The 22730-nt window shown below is 42.3% G+C and overlaps 1 protein-coding gene across 6 annotated transcripts in view; it reads left to right on the plus strand.

Annotated features, from left to right (window-relative positions):
* The window catches only part of WDFY2 (WD repeat and FYVE domain containing 2), a 193585-nt gene that overhangs the window by 87259 nt on the left and 83596 nt on the right, over nt 1–22730 (plus strand). For 4 of the 6 annotated variants that reach the window (XR_011378806.2, XM_070048896.2, XM_002720738.6 and 1 more), the window contains exon 3: nt 4653–4726. The exons of the other annotated variants lie outside the window; for them this stretch is intronic. Coding sequence is in view for 3 of the 4 variants with exons in the window: in XM_070048896.2 (XP_069904997.1) it covers nt 4653–4726 (74 nt within the window). In the remaining variant the exon portion in view is untranslated. The remainder of the gene's footprint in view (nt 1–4652; nt 4727–22730) is intronic. 6 annotated transcript variants of the gene reach the window in all.

A 22730-nucleotide genomic window follows, 5' to 3' on the forward strand; every position in this document is an offset into this window, starting at 1 on the left:
AACGCCTCTAGTATCGTAAAGCAGTTGGTGTGATTGAAACCCGCAGCTTCACCTTCAATGAAACTTGTGTGTATTTGACCAAAGTTCAACCAGTCAGCAAAGGACAGACAATAAATTAGTCTCACAAAATGAAAGAAGTATAGGTATAAGGAATGGAAATTATGAAACTTATACCCAAAAGGAAATATTTTGAGAATGGTTCCTTTCAACTACATTTTTTAGGAAAAGCGAGGGCAATGTTTTATATGTATACCCACACACACACACACACATACACACACACATATACACACACACCACCTGTTGGACTAAAGTATTAGAAGCACACTAACCAGTTTTTCTCTAATCTGTTTAATTGTAGACTCTGTTGAGGTTTACGTTGGTCTCTCAAGGACCCTTTATCTAGGGCTCTTGAGCTCCCCCCCTTCAAATTATATGATCATTAAAATAATCACCCATACTGGGGGTTTCTCTTTATTTTATTTTTCCTTGAACTTTAAACCAACTACCCACCTTAAATTACAAACACTTCACTTTAAAAAACACTCAAATATTCTAAAGTATTTAATTTTAAAGGTGAGAGTCTGACATACCATCAAAGTCCAAAGTCCTGATACTAATATAAAAGAATAAAAAGTCTCATTAGCCATACACTTGCACACATTTCTTTTCTATCTTATTTGTACCTTTCACTATCTTCTCAATTTTACCAGTGGACTTCTTTTGAATGTCATTATTTTGGACAGGACAAGTAGATGGGAAATCTTATTCAGATGGTATGGAAAATGAGTTCTGTATTATATTATCATCAAGAAACAGCTCGTTTCCCCCCTACATTTCAATGAAAACAGAGGGGAAAAAATAGGAAGCTAGGGTGCAGTATCAACGTGACCTGTGGCAAGGCCTTGAATTTCTCTTATTGGGTCAATCAGAGCAGTCTCAGGCAGACTACATATAGCATGATGTATGTGAGAGGCCTTGACTGGGGCGGGGGTGGGGGAGTCCCTGCCACAGAGCTTATTCAGTGTGGTTGTCATTTCACGTGGGCAATCAGGTAAAGGTGAGGGGAATGAATATATCTTCACATTTTGTTCCTGCTGCATTTATCTCATCAGAGTCCAGGGTTGGGTTTTTGAAAAAGGAAGTCAGTAGAGGGCAGCTCTGCCTTCCTGGTCAGCCACTTCACTCGCTCTTTGGAGAAAGCAATTTAAGATGGGAGAATAAAACAGCTTCCCAGCCAGTTTGTCTCTAACCTGCGTGGTTAGCCGTACAGTATTTAAAGCAGAGTTCTTACTGGTAAAAGTATCCCACTTTTGCAATATAGCTACGATTATACCTAAATCCTATTTGGTTTGTTTCCCTTCTTATTGCTGAAGGATTCCGTTTGCCATTTTGCTAAAATGACCTCCACTTTCTTTTGTCTCATTAGTTTTCTCCAGACAATTTTGCCCTTTTGAAATCTGCCTTCCGTGGCTGGAAGCTGTTTTGTGTGGGCCTCAGCAATAGGCTTTCAAAGGTGGCTTTTTTGTTCATTTTGTTAAGGTCAGGTTAGAAAGATCTCTGTGTCTACTCCCTGACTACAAAGGGAAAGATTTACTGCAGCAATCAGTCTGGACACCAATATTCTTATGAATCTACTCCCTGCCTCTTTGGCCCTGCGAAGGCTTATGGGTGACCAACCCAGGGCCTGCTCCTATGGGAATGTGAGAAATGATTTGAGGAGCATATCATAAGGCTCGCCTACCAAATCCTTTCCCTACACACATAGGCAGGTTTACTTACTGTTTCTCCATAATACCTTTCTCAGTGGCTGTGCCTTTGAGGGGTCTCCTGAGCTAATGCTGAAAGCTCTGGTCCTCTCCTATCCAGAACATCTTAGGTTCAGGCATAGGAGTTCTAGCACAGCAGGATTTTTGTTAAAATTTCTTTTGTTTAAGCTTCTTATAGGAAAGGTATTTTGCTTTTGAATTCTGGTAGTGGTGTTTCTCACTATACATAAAGTGAGTCGAACCAAGAAAGTAAAATTATCTTACACAGTTCCTAAATGTAGCTGGTATCACAATATATCAATTCCTTAATGGAAGCAATAATACCTTATATATCACTGTATGCCTGGAACATGGTAAGCATTCTATATTTTTGTTGAAAGAATAACAAGAAATATAGTAAATAGGGGGAAAAAACAAGGACTAGAGAAATAGCTACGTAGATTCAAGGGTAGCCTATGCAGTGTTATAAAAAAAAAGTCTTTTAAATCACAGATCAGAAGGTTTTCTAACTATAGCATTCTCAGATATGAACTTTGGAGAAAATCACATAGAAAATACTTTCAGATGATTCCACGATAAGGGTGCTTGTTGGCTAGGCTCTACCGTCAGGTTTTGCTTTATGTTCATGCTACATCTTAATAATTAATTAGGCATTTAAAATTAACTTTTTTTTTTAAGATTTATTTATTTGTTTGAAAGTCAGAGTTACACAGAGAGAGGAGAGGCAGAGAGAGAGAGAAGAGAAAGAGAGGTCTTCCATCTGATGGTTCACTCCCCAAGTGGCCGCAACTGTCGAAGCTGTACCAATCCAAAGCCAGGAGCCAGGAGCTTCTTTCAGGTCTTCCACATGGGTGCAGGGGCCCAACGACTTGGGCCATCTTCTACTGCTTTCCCAGGCCATAGCAGAGAGCTGGATCAGAAGTGGAGCAGCTGGGACTAGAGTTGGTGCCCATATCGGATGCCGGCACTGCAGGTGGCAGCTTTACCTGCTACGCACAGCGCCGGCCCCCAGTAATAGATTCTTTACTTACTGCCTCAACTGTTTAATAGTTTTCTTTCCACATATGAGAAATCCTACTCAGAGCTTATGTATTCCGTTTTGTGAATATAGAAAAGAATTTTTAAAAAGTGGTGTTTTTCTCTAACCGGCGCCCATATGGGATGCTGGTGCTTCAGGCCAGGGCATTAACCTGCTCCGCCTCAGCGCTGGCCCCCTAAAATTAACTTTAATTTGGACAGCAAAATAATAAGATTAAAGGCAGTGGTACAGATATGATCTTATCACTTGAACACAAGAACTGTGCTTAATGTGTTTTTCTGTGTATATGTACTTTTACGTAGTTGTAGTTTGTCTTTTGCTCTGTTTTACTAACATGATAATGTTCCATGAAATCATTAGATTTTAATTCTTATCACATATTATGAGATTATGAGAATTGGTATCTTAGCATTTGTGTAGAAATTGTGCCAAATAGTACATAGGCCAAGATGAGTAAGACCAATGTTGTCAGGGCAGTGCATTCAATATCATCTGACTGTTATTTCTCAGCAGTGTACTTTCGGGAATCTGGTTTTGTGATTGAACAGAAAGAAGCTGGTCGGCTATGCTGATGGAAGTTTTTAGGGAAATGTCTTTTTTGTATGTTTTTATTTTCTGAACATTTCATGATTGAAGATTAGAAAAATAAATATTTTAATCAGTTTAGAAAATCTTTTGTTGTCGTTCAGGGCTCTTTTTAGAGAATGAAAAATAGTTACTAAATGATGTGTTTATGAAGTGGCTCTGTTGGTAGAACTTGAAGTTCTTTTATAGTTTAAAGATAATCTAAGTTGGGTGTTTGAAAATGAGACTGTGTTTGAAATATGCCTTTGAACCTTCTCCAGCTTTTTTCCCCCTGTGTGTCCTTGAGTAAGACATCTAATCATAACTGTGAAAAGTAGGAATAAAAATATCCGATGTTGATTATGATTATGATGATGAATAGTTCATGATCTCCAGGGCTACTGTGAATATGTGGGCAGACATTTAAACATTGTGTTGGGCTCTTTAGAAGTCGTTTCAGTATGGAGTAAACTGTCAAAAGGCCCGTACTCTTAAGAACAAGCACACGTAAGGAAGGCAGGAACCTGGAAGTTGGCAGGTTAGTAAACACTCACTGGCCACAGGTAGCTTCATAGCTTAGTACTTAATTTATTTAGTCTCAGATGTACTCAGGCAGCCAGTCTTGCAGAACAGGGAGTCCCAGTCCAGGATTGAGTGTACTGACCCATCTCTCTCTTTCCTGCAATGCCTAGTCCTATGTTGATTTCATCGACTTTTAGATTAAGACAAATCCTCAGTCATTTTCAATCAGCAGTCTCCAGCGTACCCCCTGAATAACAAGAGTAGAAGACTCCTTTAGTTCACATGCCCTATATCAATTCTGGGTCAAAAATAGATTTCTGTACTAGCATGAGTACATGTATGTGTATGGGAAGGGAAGTGGGGCAATAATGAGATCTTTCTTCTGTGCCCATAGTTCAGAAAGGATAGGTTATTTCTGTTTAAGATGGGCTATGAGTGGAAGAGAGAGATTGGTGACAGAAAGATTACACAGCACAAAGCATTGCTGATCTAATCAAGCAAATTTACACTAATATTTACAGAACAAGCTGGGACCAAGTCCTTGGGAACTTGCCCGGTTTGCTGTAGTCCTTGAAAGATAACTGAAAAACTAAGGATTGGTTATAAAGTTATTTTTATTTTTTCATGAGTGAGAGTTACATGAACTATTTCAGGAAATGGAGAGGGGGGAATACGATACACTTTTATCTAGTTAGGCACTCCTGAATCGAAGAGAATCATCGTTTTGTTAATTTCATCAACATGTTCATTTCTTTCAGCTCCATGTTCATGCATGTCTTTTAACCCGGAAACAAGAAGACTGTCCATAGGTCTAGACAATGGTACAATCTCAGTAAGTACACAAAAATAAGATTTCCAGTTGAAATACTTCCCTTCCTGTGGGATATGTCTATTATTGTATTGAGTTGTTTATTGGAGTTTTCAAATTAAGAGAATAATTTTCTTGTTAAGGAAAGTACTCATTGCAAGGGTAGCACATTATGGCAAGGGAGAGATGCAGTGCAGGGTGAGCTGTCGTTGATCTCTGCTTACATGCTGACAAGTCCAGCTTGCCCTGCATGTACACAGAGGCCAGACTGGGGCGTTAGGAAGCCAGCGACTACACCGCATGAATCTGCAGTAGTGAGACAAGCTGTGCCACTAGCCTTGCTGTGATACTGAACTTTGATCAGATGGTTAATGGTGATGTCCTGAGCTTTCCCACACAAGCAACAGAACATGGGGGAAATGCTTTCTCTTCCATCTGCATGTCTGGTCTTGTCTTCTGATACTCTGTGTTCTTCCCCTCTTCCTTCTGCTTCTCATTGTTTTCTCACCTTCCTCTGGCATGCGAATGGAATTCTGTAAATTTCTTTGGATCTGTAAAGGAAGCATAGAATCTAGTCTATAGTTAGGTTCAGATAAATATTAGACCTTTTGACTATAGATCTTGGGGGAACTGAAGTGATTCGAGATTGGAATTTGGGGTTTTATTCACCTTCATAATCTTTATGCGTACAAATGCTTAGTTCCAGCTAGTGTATTAACTGGTAACAAAGCTGATCTGGCAGTGAATTATCAAGTAGTGCCTTTACTGCTGGGCAAGGGGGTCCTTGCTGTGGAATGCACACATTTGAAGGCCCTGCTCTGGTCACACCTCACCACAGGGTGAGCATTTGAGGAGCCAAGGGGCCATGACCAGCCTAAGCCCTCATTCCTCCAACCCTGATCTCTGTGCTCAGGGACTTGGGAATTTCCTTCCCCCAAACAGCTGAGAACCTGCGCTTCCAGAGTCTACATGAGCCTGTTCCGTGTGTTTGATAAAACCGGTGAACATGAGAAGTGGATAAGGGACAGCAGGTTGAGGTATGTAGGATGTCCAGATATGTGTGCAACACCCTGCCTAGTGTTGGCAGGAATGGGGAACGGAAATAGTAGGAGGGGGCTGGCCCTTTCGTGTCACTGTATTATGAGGCAGAACCTCAAGGAGTCTGAGAATTCTAAATGTCAACCTGACCTGCTCTTGCAAGTATATTTATCAGTTTTAGAGGCTAAGACTGTATTTTATGTAATAGCTTGACTTGCCTTGTAATTTTTTTTCACTTATTTTTTTTTTATTTATTTGACAGATAGAGTTAGACAATGAGGGAGAGAGACAAAGAGAAGGGTCTTCCTTCCATTGGTTCACCCCCCAAATGGCCGCTACAACCGGAGCTACACCGATCTGAAGCCAGGAGCCAGGTGCTTCTTCCTGGTCTCCCACGTAGGTGGAGGCACCCTACCACTTGGGCCATCCTCCACTGCCCTCCCAGGCCTCAGCAGAGAGTTGGACTGGAAGAGGAGCAACCAGGACTAGAACCTGGTGCCCATATGGGATGCCAGCGCTGCAGGTGGAGGATTAACCTAGTGAGCCACGGTGCTGGCCCCTTGCCTTGTAACTTTTAACTATGTAGACAAGTGGCCTGTTGGCCTCCATTTATAGTCTTGCCCTGGTTCCTGCTAATGTTCGAGATGGGTTTGACATTTTCTATTTGATCTTTGGTCAAAAAGTTTGTTCAGAGGCGTTTATGGAAATATTAACAATGTCACTAAATATAATTTATACTACTGATGAATATTTGTGGAATTTCCATAATATCCATTGCATTTGATAGATCTGTAAACTCTTTTCCTTAGGAGGACAGAAGAAAGGGTTATGGCACATATCTTTGTCTACTTTAAGGAAAACCACTTTTTATTTTCTCAGTTTTTTTATTTTTAAAAATTTATTTACTTGTGAGGGAAAGGGAGAGACAGACAGATAGATAGAAAGCCCCCTTCTACTGGTTCACTCTCCAGTTGCCTGAAATGATCCCAGGCCAAAGTTAGGAGTCAGGAACTCAATCCAGGTCTCCCAGATGGGTGTTAGGATGCCAATTACTTGCACCATCACTGTTGCTTACCAGGGTCTGCATTAGTAGGAAGCCGGAATCAGGAGCCGGAGCCAGGTAGTAAACCCAGGCAAACTCCCTATGGGATGGAGCTTCTCAGCCACTGGACTGAATACCTGCCAAGCACAGGAGAGTGTTTTTAAAAGGAGGAGGGGATTAAAAAGAGGTAAATTTATTTTCAAAAAATAAGGAGAAATAATTGGATTGTTCAATGAACTGAATGAAGTGTTTATTACAAAGGGAATCTGAAAAGAGACTGAGATCCACATGTTGCCCAACACTCACTGTACATGAAAAGACTTGGTATACATAACATATGTGTGGTTCTTTGCACTTTTGAAATCAATGCAGATGCTTAATGGCTGCTGATAAATTTGGTTTTGAAGGCAAGAAAGTTGAGCACTATAAGTTATAGAGAGCTGTAGCTATTTATTATATATAAGAGGAGAAACCATCTTAGCCATTATTCTTATAGTGAATGAAACTGCCAGGGAGCAGTAGCATCAGTCAGGGACATGGACTCTGTCTCCTCCCTGGTCCTGTCAGTATAGTGTTGAGATAACAAACTATGCCAACGCCGCGGCTCAATAGGCTAATCCTCTACCTAGCGGCGCTGGCACACCGGGTTCTAGTCCCAGTCGGGGCGCCGGATTCTGTCCCAGTTGCCCTTCTTCCAGGCCAGCTCTCTGCTGTGGCCAGGGAGTGCAGTGGAGGATGGCCCAAGTGCTTGGGCCCTGCACCCCATGGGAGACCAGAAGCACCTGGCTCCTGCTTTCGGATCAGCGTGGTGCACTGGCCGCAGCGCGCCAGCTGTGGTGGCCATTGGAGGGTGAAGCAATGGCTAAAGGAAGACCTTTCTCTCTCTCTCTCTCTCTCACTATCCACTCTGCCTGTCAAAAAAAAAAAAAAAAAAAAAGAGAGAGAGAGAGATAACAAACTACTTTTCTCCGATGTTCCGAAAAAGAGTGAGGGTCCTGGCCCCTGGCTTGTGTGAAATAATTTCCTTAAAAGTACCTCCTTAACAATGTTGAGGAAAATGAATTGCATACTCTACCTATTCTCATCTGAAGATGTATAAAGAACTGTAAGTTAGGCAAAGATACATTGAGAGAGCAGCATGTTTAAAGTCCAGGATTCTGCAGTAATAGATTCTTTTTTTTTTCTAAGATTTGTTTATTTGAAAGGCAGAGTTACAGAGAGGCAGAGGGAGGGAGTGAGGGAGAGAGGGAGAGAGAGAGAGAGAGAGAGAAAGAGAAAGAGAAAGAGAAAGAGAGAAAGAGAGAGGTCTTTCATCTGCTGGTTTACTTCCCAGATGTCTGCACCGGCCAGAGGTGCGCCGATCCGAAGCCAGGAGCCAGGAGCTTCTTCTAGGTCTCCCACATTGGGTGCAGGGGCCCAAAGACTTAGGCCATCTTCTGCTGCTTTCCTAAGCCATAGCAGAGAGCTGGATCAGAAGTGGAGCAGCCGGGACTAGAATTGGTGCCCATATGGGATGCCAGCATTGCAGGTGGCGGCTTTACCCAATATGCCACAGCGCTGCCCCCCCCCCCCCCCATTAACTTTTAAGGCATCTCTCAGATGTTACTTTTACTGTTTCTTTTAATATTTTTTTTGGCAGATGAGTTGTACCAGTTGAAATTAAAACAATATTCAGCAAGTTAACTATATGGTATTGCTTATTTAACTTTCGTGGAAGTTTTTTGTTTTGTTGTTGTTGTTGTTGTTTTTGAGAGAGATAAACAAACACAAAGGGAGATAGAGCTGTTATCCATTGGTTCATTCTCCAAATCCCCAACAACTGTCATGGCAGGCTGAAGTTGGGAGCTGGAAACTCAATCCAGGTCTCTCACATAGGTGTCAGGGACCCAACTAATTGATTCATCACCTGTTGCCTCCCAGGGTCCACACTGGCAGGAAGGTGGATTAGGAGTTGGATCTGGGACTTGAACCAGGTACTCATATATGGGACACAGGTATCCTAACTGGTAGCTTAACCAGGTGGCCAAATGTTTGATCCTGTGAAATGTTAAGTTTTTCTCTTCTGTTAGAGTGTTGAGGCCTTGGTTAATCTTTCATTCATTTCTTAGTGTGATCCCTTGTATAAATTAGGGACTCAATGAATAATTTGTTAAATAAATTTCTTGATTAAAATACAGATAATTGGGGCCTGTATTGTGGTGTAGCAGGTTAATTCATCATCTGCAATGCTGGTATCTCATATGGGTGCTGGTTCAAGACCCAGCTGCTCCACTTCCAATCCAGTTCTCTGATAATGCGTTTGGGAAGTTAGCAGAAGATGGCCCAAGTGCCTGGGCCTTTGAACCTATGTGGGAGAGACTCAGAGGAAGCTCCAGGCTCCTGGCTTCCACCTGCTACAGCCCCGATCACTGCAGCCATCTGGGAAGTAAACCAGTGGATGGAAACTTGATCTCTCTCCCTCTCTCTCTCTCTCTCTCATTGTAACCCTGCTTTCAAAAAAAAAAAAAAATACAAGTAATAAAAAAAAAACTAACCCAGACACTTGATTATAGTACAAAAACTGTAGCTGGTTATGACAAGCACCCACTTAAATTCTGGCATAGTGTATGTGTACAATTCTATTACTATTCAAAATGGTTTTCAGAAGGAATTACCTTATATAGAGGAAAAGTTATGTGAATGATTTAATTTCTCTTGAGTTTTCAGAAATATCTTCTGTTTTAGTATTGAAAGAAGAAGTCAGATTGTTTTGACTGCTATTCATGCTGAAGAGAACTTTCATATTTTTAATTGCTATGCCTCTTATTTCTAGGTAACAAAATATTTAAATATCAGTAGTGAACAAAAGATGATGCTCAGTTTTAATATCGCATGGCTTCTGGTCTCAAGGACTTTGTAATTCAGTTGGGGAGACTATGAAAAAAATGAAGTTGTGAAATAAGTACATCAGAGTAAGCAAAAAATAGTGAAAATACGGGTACACCAGTGAGTGTGATGCTGCCAAGGCAGTGAGGTCTGAAGAGAGTGGCAGGGAATCATCTTGAAAGCTCCATGGGGAAATGTGGGTGAACTGGATGTAGAAGATGGACTGGGATTTGAATATCTAAAGATGAGAGAATAACATTTCAGGCAGAATTATTGGCACAGGGGAAAAACATGGGGATGAGAAGGGGCAAAAAATCTTTGGAGAGAGATCAGTCAATTTAGAAAGAGGATTAATGCAATATTGTGAAAGTCTTAACTCAAGATGAGTGGTTAGCATTCCTCCCACCCATCCTGATTAGCTTAATTTCCATTAAACTGTTTTTTACCAACTCTATTGGATAATGGCTGAAGGGTAGTCACAGAGATGTTTATATGCTCATGTTTATAAATATATATTTTCTTCTTCATCAAAATTACTATGGGGGAGTGGGTATTTAGGCTAGCAGTTAAGACACCTACATCCCATATGGAGTACCTGGTTGGATTCCCAGCTGTGGCTCCCAATTCCAGCTTCCTATTAATGCCGATGCTGGAAGGTAGCAGTGATAGTTTAAGTGATTGGGTTCTTGTCATCCACATGGGAGATCTGGATTGTGTTTCTAGTTTCTAGCTTCTAGCCTTGGCCCCAGCCCAGCCTTGGCCATTGCAGGCATTCGGGGAGTTATTAATATCTTGCCAAAATAAATGCATCGTCATTGAAGATTTTTTTTTGAATACCCCAGAACATCTCTGTGCTGTGATGGTTAATCTCATGTATGTGTTATGTTTGGTGAGGATGAGAGGAAAGGCTTGCTGTATATAATGATTAGCAGCAAGAATGTTTACTGTCACGTAAATAGTTGGTATTGACTATGTGTCTCAGTCTGTTTGCTGTTACTATAACGGAATGAAACAGACTGGGTAATTTATAATAAACAGAAATTTGTTGACTCACAATCATGGAGGCTGGGAAGTCCAGGGTAGAGGGGGGCTGTATCTCATAAGGACTTCTTGCTGCATTGTAATGTGGCAGGGGGACAGAGAATGAGAGAGAGGGAGGGAGAGAGAGAAAGAGAAAGAGGAGGCACACTCGTCCTTTTATAAGGAACACACTTACCACATTACTGGCTTGAATTCATTCATGAGGGTTGTGACCCCATGACCCAAACACTTCCCACTGGGCTCCACTGTTACATTGGAGTTAAGTTCCCAATACAAGCTTTGGGGGGAATACATTCAAACCATACCACTGTGAATGGATTCATTGTTGTTTGGTAGATCTTGTGATAATTAGTCTCTTATAGTATATATTAGTTTGTTTTCAACTGGAGGATGGAAAAGGAATGAGAGCTAAACATTTATTGATCATGTTCTAGGCACTCTGCCTTACACACATTGCCCCATCCCAACTTCATGGTAATCCTTTGATGTAGGGGGTATTACTCACATGTCCCAGGGAAGGAAATTAAGGCCTGGAAGGTGCACATACCTTCACTGCTTATCTAGGCTCCGCTGATGTGGGGACTCTTGTCCATGTGCCTTGAGGCCTAGTTTATTCTCCATTTATGATTCTGTGTCCTTCCTTACCTGTGGACAGTCTGTGCCTGAGGAGAGAGACTATGTCTGCTTCAGTTTTGTGTCCTGATAAAGCTCCTGGGACTCTGTGGTGCTTTGTAAAATGTCAGTTAAATAAAAGAAAGAAGACATTTCAACTCATGGTAAACACAGTTGAGCAGTAGGCCAACAGGGCAAATATGCTTTCAATAGGTGGCACAGTATGAGCAGATTGACTGCTTTGGACATGGAGAAGTTGAAATCCTGCTCTCCTTCTTGAAAATCATATATAGATACATTAAACAAGGAAATAAGAAACCAACGTGGAAATATGACATGTTCCTGGCAGTTTTTTGAACCCTAAAATATGCAATTAATACGCCTTTCATTGCCTCTTTCCCATCTAAGACTAAAAACTTGAGAAACTTTTGAGGATATTGAAAAAATGTGCCTTCTCACATAGTTTGTCATTATTTAGAGATTTGCATTTTGCAAGTTAAATTAACAGCTTTGAAAGTTTCACTGTTTCCATCTCTTTCACTAGTGGTATTCTGTTTAGAAGATATGTTCTGAAATCATGTGATGTGGTGGGATTAGTGATGGACTGTCTTGACAGAATCTCATGGAATGGGATTGTGTATCATAGGTAACAGAGTACTCAGGCCAGGAGTTCTCATTGTAGCAGGGAAGTGTATCCCGACTCCAGAAGCTTAAAGAGACAGGAATGTAATTTCTGTAAGAAGATATACTACTTTTTAAATAAAAAGGAGAAATTGGGGCCAGCGCTGTGGTGTAGTGAGTAAAGCCGCTGCCTGCAGTACCAGCATCCCGTATGGGCACTGGTTTGTGTCCCAGCTGCTCCACTTCTGATCTAGCTCCCTGCTAATATGCCTGGGAAAGTAGCAGAGGATGGCCCAAAGTGCTTAGGCCCCTGCACCCATGTGGGAGACCCTAAAGAAGCTCCTAACTCCTGGCTTTGGATCCGCCCAGCTCCGGCCATTTGGAGAGTGAACCAGCGGATGGAAAATCTCTCTCTCTCTCTCTCTCTCTCTGACTCTGCCTTTTAGATAAACAATCTGAAATTTTAAGATAAATCTTAAAAACAAAATTACCTCTTTTGAAGTATAACATTTAGCTTACTGTAGAAGGAAATCTAAGCTTTTTTTGTTACTTGAAACCAGGATTTTGAACTTCAAATGCTTTTGTTATATTTGGAAGAGCTAAGAAGTTATAGTGTTTGGGACAGTCCTCCTATCTGAGTACAGCAGTCTCCCCTTCTCTGTGGTTTCTTTTGCTGTGGCTTTCAGTAACCTGTGGTCAACCATGGTCTGAAAATAGTAAATGGAAAATTCCAGAAATAAGTAGTTCATAAGTTTCAAATACCTTTTATTTCTGCATATTGCTATAATTATTTTATGTCAATACTAGTTATTGTTGTTCATCTCTTACTATGTCTAATTTACAAACAAAAGTTTATCATAGGTATATATGTATAGGATGAAGCATAGTATATGTAGGGCTTGGTACCATCTGTAGCTCCAGGCATCTACCAAGGATCTTAGAACATACCCACCATGCATAAGGGAGGACTACTGTATTTCTTTGAGATCAGGGTGAGTCATTTCCAGTTGCAGAATATCAGTACCTGGTATACCAGCTTCCTAGGACTACCATAACTATGTATTGCAAACTGGGTAGCTTCAAACAACAGAATTTATTTCCTCATTATTCCAGAGGCTACAAGACTGAAATCAAGATGTTGGCAGGACCATGCTCCTACTGAAGGCTGTAAGAGAGAATCCTTCCTTGCTTTTTCTTAGCTTCTGCTGGCAATCCTCAGTGTTACTTGGCTTGGAGATGCACCAGTGCAATCCTTGTCTGCATCTTCACAGGCTCTCTTCTCTGTGTCTTCATGTGGCATTTTTAAAAAATATTTTATTTGAGAGGTAGAAAGGCCGGCGCCGCGGCTCACTAGGCTAATCCTCCGCCTTGCGGCACCAGCACACCAGGTTCTAGTCCCGGTCGGGGCGCCGGATTCTGTCCCGGTTGCCCCTCTTCCAGGCCAGCTCTCTGCTGTGGCCAGGGAGTGCAGTGGAGGATGGCCCAGGTGCTTGGGCCCTGCACCCCATGGGAGACCAGGAGAAGTACCTGGCTCCTGGCTCCTGCCATCGGATCAACGCGGTGCGCTGGCCACAGCGCACCGGCCACGGCCATTGGAGGGTGAACCAACGGCAAAGGAAGACCTTTCTCTCTGTCTCTCTCTCTCACTGTTCACTCTTCCTGTCAAAAAAAAAAAAAAAAAAAAAAGTCTCTTAATTCTTCTGCATCTAATGCCACCTTCTCTAGGGTAAGTAATCTATTGGCTAAGGGACATTACAAGATAGTGTGGCAGAGCTAGGACTTCCTTGACTCTGGACAGATTTGGCTGGTATTATACCAGGCTGATTCTTCATACAACCAGGACAGCCCAACTGTAAAAACTTCCATAATGAAATTGGGAGCTTGCAATGGGAGTTCATGTAATGCCATTTATCTAGCCATTATTTTTAAAAGGGAGGGAAAAAAAGAATTTGAGCATTGACTTTAACAAGGTATTTAGGATGAGTTGTTTATTACTGTAGGCTATAATGAGCCTACAGGGAACAAATTCAGGTGGTAAGGTTACATTCTGTAGTGATCACACGTAGCCTTTGCCTGTGCCTAAGTTGTGTGTATAGTTGGTCTATTCCTGCTGGAGAGAAAGTCTTTGAAAACCTTCACCTTGATTAGCTTAGAAACAGCAATGCAACAGAACACTCCAACTGTCAGTCATCGCGATGCACTCCAAGGTTTGTGTTTTTGAAGATCTTGTTTTGGAATTTCCCTGCTTTTCTTTTCTTTTAATTTATTTATTCGAAAGGCAAAGTTATAGAGAGTCAGAGGCAGAGAGAGAGAGAGAGGTCCTCCATCCTCTGGTTCACTCCCCACATGGCTGCAAAGGCCAGAACTGGGCAAATCTGAAACTAGGAGCCAGGAGCTTCTTTCGGGTCTCCCGCGCAAGTGCAGGGGCCCAAGCACTTGGGCCATCTTCTGCTTTCCCAGACCATAGCAGAGAGCTGGATCGGAAGTGGAGCAACCAGGATTTGAACCAGCACCCATATGTGATGCCAGCACTGCAGGTGGCATTTTTACCAGCTATGCCACAGCACCGTCTCCATATTTTTTCTTTTTTAAAAAGGCTTATTTATTTGAAAGGCAGAGTTACAGAGAGGGAGAGACAGAGTGAGAGATCTTCCATCCACTAGTTCACTCCTCAAATGGCCACAATGGCCAGGCTGTGCCAGGCTGAAGCCAGGAACCTGGAATACCATCCAGGTCTCCCACATGGATGGCAGGTGCCCACACACTTGGGTCATCTTCTGCTGCCTTCCCAGACCCATTGGCAGGGAGGTGGATTGGAAGTGGAGCAGCCAGGACTTGAACCAGTGCCTTTACAGGATGCCTGTGTCGCAGGCAGTAGCTTTACCTGGTGCATCATGATGCCGGCCCCTCCCTACTGTTCCAGGTATCCAATGCCATTTCCTAATCATGAGAGCAACAGAGGGTGAATTTGAAGAAAGTTTCAGGAACTCTTGACTTCAGAGAAATGTGGTTTTAGGAACTACAAGTCCTCCTTTTTAAACTCTTACATAACCCCACAGTTATTTCCACTGACTTCTGAGTCTCTCATTTTATTGTAGCTTTTACCATAAAAGACCACCATTTCTGAGTCATTTCATCATTGTGAGTCACTGGACTTTCTAATGTGGGGAGTGTATTTGATAGAATGTTAGACCCTTTCTTCTGAGCATATGCTGATATGTCACAAAGAACACACAACACACATTTTACGTGTTGGAACTATGCTTAGAAAAATAGTTCTACGGTTCTGATTTGCCAGTTGTTTACTATTTATTAATAAAGTATAATTCACGGAAGGTGGTTTTGCCAAAGAAAACACTTGCTGTTGTTGTTGGAGTCACTATGCCTGCAGCATTTATGTGGATCAGTGATTTTTGTGGAACCTCTCAAGGACAAATTGTACATGGTAGCCTTGTCATCTTTCGCTCAGTACTGCCATGTTATCTAAGAGCTTGGTCTAGCAGTAGTGAACACAAATGCCAAGAGCATTCTTTGATCTGAGATTGGTTTGTGGCATCTCCATGGCAATTGTGAGTATTTGAAGGTCTTTTTTGATCCAACTTTTAGACCAGTTCTGTAGCATGAGTATCCTTAGGAGCACTCCCATTGCCTTCTTTTTTTTTTTTTTGACAGGCAGAGTAGACAGTGAGAGAGACAGAGAGAAAGGTCTTCCAGCGCGCTGCGGCTGGCACACCGCGCTGATCCGAAGGCAGGAGCCAGGTGCTTCTCCTGGTCTCCCATGCGGGTGCAGGGCCCAAGCACTTGGGCCATCCTCCACTGCACTCCCTGGCCACAGCAGAGAGCTGGCCTGGAAGAGGGGCAACCGGGACAGAATCCGGCGCCCCGACTGGCACTAGAACCCAGTGTGCTGGCGCCACTAGGCGGAGGATTAGCCTAGTGAGCCGCGGCGCCGGCCCCCATTGCCTTCTATTTTAAATTAGGTGCTGAGGAGATCCATTGGAGTCAGTGGTAGACTGAAGTCCATTCTGTGCTATCTGTATGTGTTGCTTTGATCCTAGCAGTGCAATACATTTATACTTCAGAAAGGCAGTAGCTAGGAAGTGAAGAGTTCATTGTGTTCCAAGTTGGTTTCCTTTTTCTCTTCTTAGGAACCTTATACCCTAGTACTGTCTCTCAGATCCTCCTCTTAGGTTTTTAAACACACCCATGAATCTTTTTTTAAGAAGAACTAAAACATCACAGCTCTCACTCTGCTCAACCAAAGATCCGTTTCTCTTCCCTCCTTATAATTAGACTTCTCCAGAGAATTCTCTGTAGTCACTTTCTCATATCCTCCTCCCCAGCTCTCTTCAAATCAGTGCAGTTGGCTTTCAGTCCCTTCAGTCTGCCCAAACTGCTCTGGCTGTGGGAATAAAGCACCTCCCTGTAGACTTATCCAATTGGCTTTTTTTTTTTTTTTTGACAGGCAGAGTGGACAGTGAGAGAGAGAGACAGAGAGAAAGGTCTTCCTTTGCTGTTGGTTCACCCTCCAATGGCCGCCGCGGCCGGCGCACTGTGGCCGGCGCACTGCGCTGATCCGATGGCAGGAGCCAGGTGCTTCTACTGGTCTCCCATGGGGTGCAGGGCCCAAGCACTTGGGCCATCCTCCACTGCACTCCTGGGCCACAGCAGAGAGCTGGCCTGGAAGAGGGGCAACCGGGACAGAATCCGGTGCCCCGACCGGGACTAGAACCCGGTGTGCCGGCGCCACAAGGCGGAGGATTAACCTAGTGAGCCGCGGCACCGGCCTCCAATTGGCATTTTTAAGTCTTTTCATGTTTGATCTCCAAGTAGCATTTAACACCATTCACTTTTTCTATCTGAAATAGTTTCTTTTTATACACCCAAAGCCTGGTTTTCTTCCTGGTCTCTGGCTGGTTCTGTCATAGGGTATTCTTTAACCAACTTCGTTCAGTGTTAGAGTTTCTCAATACTTGCTCCTAGACCCTTGCCACTTCTCTCCCTGAGTAGTCTCAGCCATGCTATGGCTTCATTTGCTGTGCATATGATAATAGTGTCATTTTTTTATCTCTCTCAGACCTTTTCTCTGAGGTTCCAAATTCTTTCTTAATATTTCTTATTGACTGTCTCAAAGGAACCTGAAACTCAATAGGTTCAAAATCCTGTCCCTCCCCTCATACCTGGTCTCAGTGTTCTGTGCTGCTGTACAAGCTAAGGGTCTTGCATGTCATCTTCCCTACTCCTCCCTGGACTACTTCTTCTCTCCCACCATTACTCTGCTCCATCTTCTCTTACTTGGACTCCTCAGGTGCCTCCCTCACTGGTCATCCATATCCATTCTGCCCTCTCCAGTGAGTTTTCCATATTGGAGCTAGAAGAATCTGTTTACAATGCAAATTTTACCTTGTCATGCACCCTGGCAGAATCTGTTGAGTGGCTTTCCCTTGCTCTTAGGACGTAGGCCAAAATCCTTCTCATGGTCCGTGCAGCCTGCCAGGTCTGGCCCAGCCTACCTTTGGTGCCTCGTTTTGTTCAGGGCCCTGCTCAGTGCTTCAGCCTCAGAGACCCACTTTTTGTCCCTTCCGTTCACTGTGTTCTCTGTTTCCATAGAGCCTTTAAAATTGCTGTTCTTACTAGTTTGAATGTTCTGCCTTCTGTTTGCCTGTTTCACTCTCACCCTTCACATCTCAGTTTATTTCTCATGTCCTTGAGGGAGTTCCCTCAAGATCTTCCTATAGCTCATGTCCCCGGACTGTACGTGTTCCTAGCTCTGAGTGCATCTCCTTTGTAGCATTATCATAGTGCCATTTGACATTCACTGGTGTAGTTATTTTATTAGTATGTGTATTGAGCATTAGCTCTACAAGGCAAGAAATGTGTCTGCTTAACTGTTGCACCCTTGGCACCCAGTATATGAGGGTTTATTGGTTGAAGTAATGAATGAGTGAAGGAATGTGTCTCTTGAATTGACAGTCTAGAGGTTGAGAGTACAGACTGCCTGAATCAAATCATGGCTGTACCCCTTCAAGTGGTATTTCTAGGCACACTGCTTTGCTCTCTGTGTCTATTTCCTTGTCTGTTCAATGAGGATAGTAGTTGTATCCATTTCATAAGTCTGTTGTCAAGATTAGCTGACATAATACTTGAACAGTGCTTTGAACAGTGTAAATATTAACTCCTGTGAATACCATGGTGGCCACAGTAGCAGCACCTCTATTTGCAGAAACCAGGAAGCCTCAGTTAAAGTCTATGTCATGTGGATTTTGTAGGCTAGGGAAGAAATGTCTTAGGATGATTCAACTTATTTCTGGTCCCACTTTTCATCTTCACTGCCTCATCACAGTAATTCACCAGTGATTTGCAAAACATGAACTGTCAAACACTGATTCTTCTGTGGAAGAAATGTTATACAAGTTGTCATTTTATCTCCATCACACTCAAGAAAACAGTATGGAGATTCCTCAAAAGACTAAAAATAGAACTACCATATGATCCACCAGTCTCACTTCTTGATATATATCCAAGGGAAATGAAATCCATCTGTCGAAGGTCTGCACTCCATGTTTATTGCAGCACTGTTCACTATAGCCAAGAAACAGAAACAACCTAAGTGTCCATCAACTAATGAATAAAGAACATGTGGTACCTATACACAGTGGAATATTACTTAGCCATAAAAGGGATGAAGTCTTGTCATTTGCAGCAATATGAATGGTATTGGAGGTCATCATGTTAAGTGAAGCTGTAGGACCAGCTCAGAAAGACAAATATCACACAATCTCACTCATAATGTGGAATCTGAAAAACAGGTGATGTCATAGAAGTTAAAAATATATGTGTGTTACCAAAAGCTGGGGAGGGAACATAGAGGGAGGGTTTGGGAAAGGTTGATTGGTGGGTACTAGATTATAACTAGATAGGAGTTAGAAGTTCTGGGTTCTGTTGCACAGCAGGATGAAGATAGACAATTTACTATAAATTTCTCTGTAAGAAAAAACTTGGAAGATAGGGTTTTTAGATATTTTTACTATGAAGAAATGGTCAGTACTTGAAAGGATAAGTATATTTACCCTGTTTGAACATTATATAATGTATACATGCTACAAAATAGCACATAGTATCCCACAAAAATATATACAATTTCTATATGTCTGTTACTCTTTTTATTGAAACTTTTTTTTTTCAAAGAAGAAAAGGGTTGGGCCTGGACAGGTGTACAGATTATTGAAGGTGCTCTAGTGGATGATTGAAGTGGAATTGGATTGAAGTGGAAGGGGGAGCGTTACCAGCCATCAGGGGTTATATTGATTTCTATTCCTTTAGGAATTTGGATTTCATAGGCCAATGTCTAGAGAGCTGTCTGGCCCTACAGTTTCATTTTGTTTTTCAACAGTAGAAATCACTCTTGTTAGGACCAAAAGTCCTTTGTTAACCATTTCCATGAAGCATTTGAGAATATTCTTTGTATTATACACAAATATTTTGCCAATTTTTGCACTGAAATAATTTTTTACATGAACTAACACCAGATCCCAGTTCTGCAACTGTCATTTAGATTGCAAGGTTCATAGCTTATATGGATTGGTGTGACATTGCCATTGTTAATCACTTTTGGTGGCATTCTTTCCAAGAGTACCCTGACAACAACTGTCATAAAAAATATCCTCTAAAGAGCCATCTGACACTTATTCTTTGAAAGAAGCAGTTATTCCTTTACAGCCCCTCTTGTTGCTCCACCTACTCTGTGATCTTGGGCAGTCTTGAAAAGTGACTGCCCTCTCACTGGCTAGAAGCTTATGTAGCAGAGAGGGGAGTAGTGTTAGGTGGGCCCTGGTCTCTGGGATTCAGTGCTTGGCTTGTATGTCTTTGTTTGACTATTGTTGGATGCTGTGGCAACCCAGGGTAATGATAACCAGAGTAGTTTCTCATTCCAAAGAGCATGTCTCTCCATGCTATGCACTGCTCCCCCTCACTGCACCTCTAATAAGGTCATCTCCAGCTTTACTTCATCTTCTCTCAGTCACCAGTAAATGTTGTACATTTTTAGAAATACATACTCATTCAATACAGGGAGAAAACTGTCAGACCTTAAACTCATTGGAGCATATTGCACAGTGACACAAAGAATGGCATAACTTTTCCATCAGCAGTAATCACACAGGTCCGGCTGATTTCCTGCATTGTCAGCTCAGAGCTTTTCTGTTACGGGTAGAGAGAGGGGATGCATTTATGCCTTCCAGTGCATTGAGCGGTGTGGTGGTTGTGTATTTGGTAGTTTTTAATTTTGTAAACCCCGACAACTCCTCAGGTCTTCCCTCTTCTTTTTTTTTTTTTTTTTTTTTTTTTTTTTTAAGATTTATTTATTTATTTGAAAGTTAGAGCTACACAGCAGAGAGAGGAGAGGCAGAGAAGAGAGAGGTCTTCCATCTGCTGGTTCACTCCCAATTGGCTGCGGTGACCAGAGCTGTGCTGATCCAAAGCCAGGAGCCAGGAGCTTCCTCTGGGTCTCCCTCGCGGGAGCAGGGGCCCAAGCACTTGGGCCATCTTCCACTGCTTTCCCAGGCCATAGCAGAGAGCTGGATGGGAAGTGGAGCAGCTGGGTCTCGAACTGGTGCCCATATGGGATGCCAGTGCTTCAGGCCAGGGTGTTAACCCACTGTGCCACAGTGCGGGCCCCATGATTTTCTCTCTTCTAGCAGAGCTGTGGCTGTGATTCGCCCCACTGTTCTGTCGTCCTGCCGCATGACCTTACTTGGGGCTCTGCCTGTGTGGCCCAGTTACCCTATGCCTGCTATTCTCCAGCTGCTTGCTTGCCATCCCTACCTGGGCATCTCTGATTTAACATGATTCTGCATAAACACAATTGTCTTTCCCCCTACATAGGCACTTTCTCCTCTACTCCTTCAGTAAATGGCATTGCTGAGTAGCCCCAGACAGAAATAGGATTCACATTTTCCCTGCAGCCATGACCCACTGACGTGCCTCAAGACTATCTACAGCCTCCTCCCTTTATGTCTGACCCCACTAGTGCCTGGCACATTCCGCCCCTTACAGACGTTGCTTTGTCTATTGTGGTAAGTTCCAGACTAGACCTAGTCTTTGATGTTTCCACCTCCCTCCAGCTGCTCTGCCATCAGGTATGTTAAGGTTCAAGTGTAATCATGCCACTCCTCTGTACCAAGACTCTCAACAACCTCTGGAAGGATGAAGTTTAAGGCCTTCCTTATTTTCTAACTTCGTCAGCCTCATCCACCACACTGTTCTACCAAATAGCAAATTTATTTTGTATGTTATACCTCACTGACTTCTGTTTCCAGATCTTACCAAAACTCTTCTCATATCTTTAAGAATTACCCTAAATCCCCAAGTCTGTCCTGCTTGAAGGCAGGATTAGAAGGCTTTTTGTAAGGACTCTCAATGGCACTGAGTTCAAATTTCTACTTTAATGTTTGTGTGATAATTATTAGTTTATATGTATATTTTGTTTACATAATTGTGTATTAAACAGCACAATGGTCCCTAATGTCTTGTAAACAAGAGGAGTTTAGTATGTGTCAATTTACTTGTTTCCTTTACCTCTGTTAGTCTTAGCAATTAGAGGCAGGAAACAGTGTATGTGTTGGCGTTTCCAATATCCTGTAGAAATCCTTGGACAAATTGAAACTTCAGTGAATTTTTTTTAAAGATTTATTTATTTATTTGAAAGGCAGAGTTACAGAGAAGCAGAGACACACACACATACACACACACACACAGAGAGAGAGAGAGAGAGAGAGAGAGGCAGAGGTCTTCCATCCTCTGGTTCACTCCCCAGATGGCCCCAACGTCTGGAGCTGCACCAATCCGAAACCAGGAGCCCCGAGCTTCTTCTGGGTCTCCCATACAGGTGCAGGGGCCCAAGAAGTTGGGCCATCTTCCTCAGTGATATTTTTTGAATGGCTACAAAGCACAGCAGCTTCATCTGTGTTCCCATCCAGAAGCTCTTTCTCCTTTCACTTTCACTCTTATATTGCAGTCATCCGTATAGAAGCCCTTGTTTCCCACCAACTCTCTGAGAGGGAGGAAGCAATCGTTTTATGCTCTTTACTCCCTTTAGCTGGTAGAGCTCAGTCAGAGTTCATGGGAGAAGTCCTTGTTAACACATTCTGCCTTCAGATAAAAGGGGCAGATGTCATTGCAGTTGAGGTGTGAGCCTTGCTTCCAGAGAGATCTGCAGTTACATTCCACTTCTATTAGCCAGATCATCTGCAACAGGTTGGTTAACTTCACGTAAAATTCAATTTACTCATTGTTGATTGGGGATGGTAGGAGTATGTGCCATGAGAGGCTGTGGTGAAAATGACCCAGCTGACTTGTATACAGGCCTGGGCACTCAGTGAATCCTTCCTAAATGGTGATTACTGTTTTGAATGGCAGAAATTATTTTAGCAATGGGTAAACTTTATTTTTTGATAAGCTTAATTCTTTATATAAAATTAGATTATTTTTATGCAATTATTTGCTACCTCAAATTTAAGGATAATTTTTTAAAAACTCATTGTTTTCAGACTTTGTTTCTTGTGAGCATCACTTCTGGAGAATAAGCTTTACTTGTAAAATTGGCTTTCTTTTTTTGTTCTCTGCTTGCTTTATGTTTATTTGAATAAAGCTCAGAACTGCAAAGTTGTGAATTTAAATAAAAGAAAATTATAATATTTAAGCATGTATAACATGGTTAGAAATAGGTTGAAAAAGCTAACCATTTTGTATTTTCTTTTAACCAAAAAACAAGACATTGGTTAGTCTTGAGATATGAGTCAAAAGTATATA

The sequence above is a fragment of the Oryctolagus cuniculus genome, chromosome 9, assembly GCF_051225735.1.
Source record: "Oryctolagus cuniculus isolate XC-2025 breed Fujian yellow rabbit chromosome 9, ASM5122573v1, whole genome shotgun sequence".
Lineage (NCBI taxonomy): Eukaryota > Metazoa > Chordata > Mammalia > Lagomorpha > Leporidae > Oryctolagus > Oryctolagus cuniculus.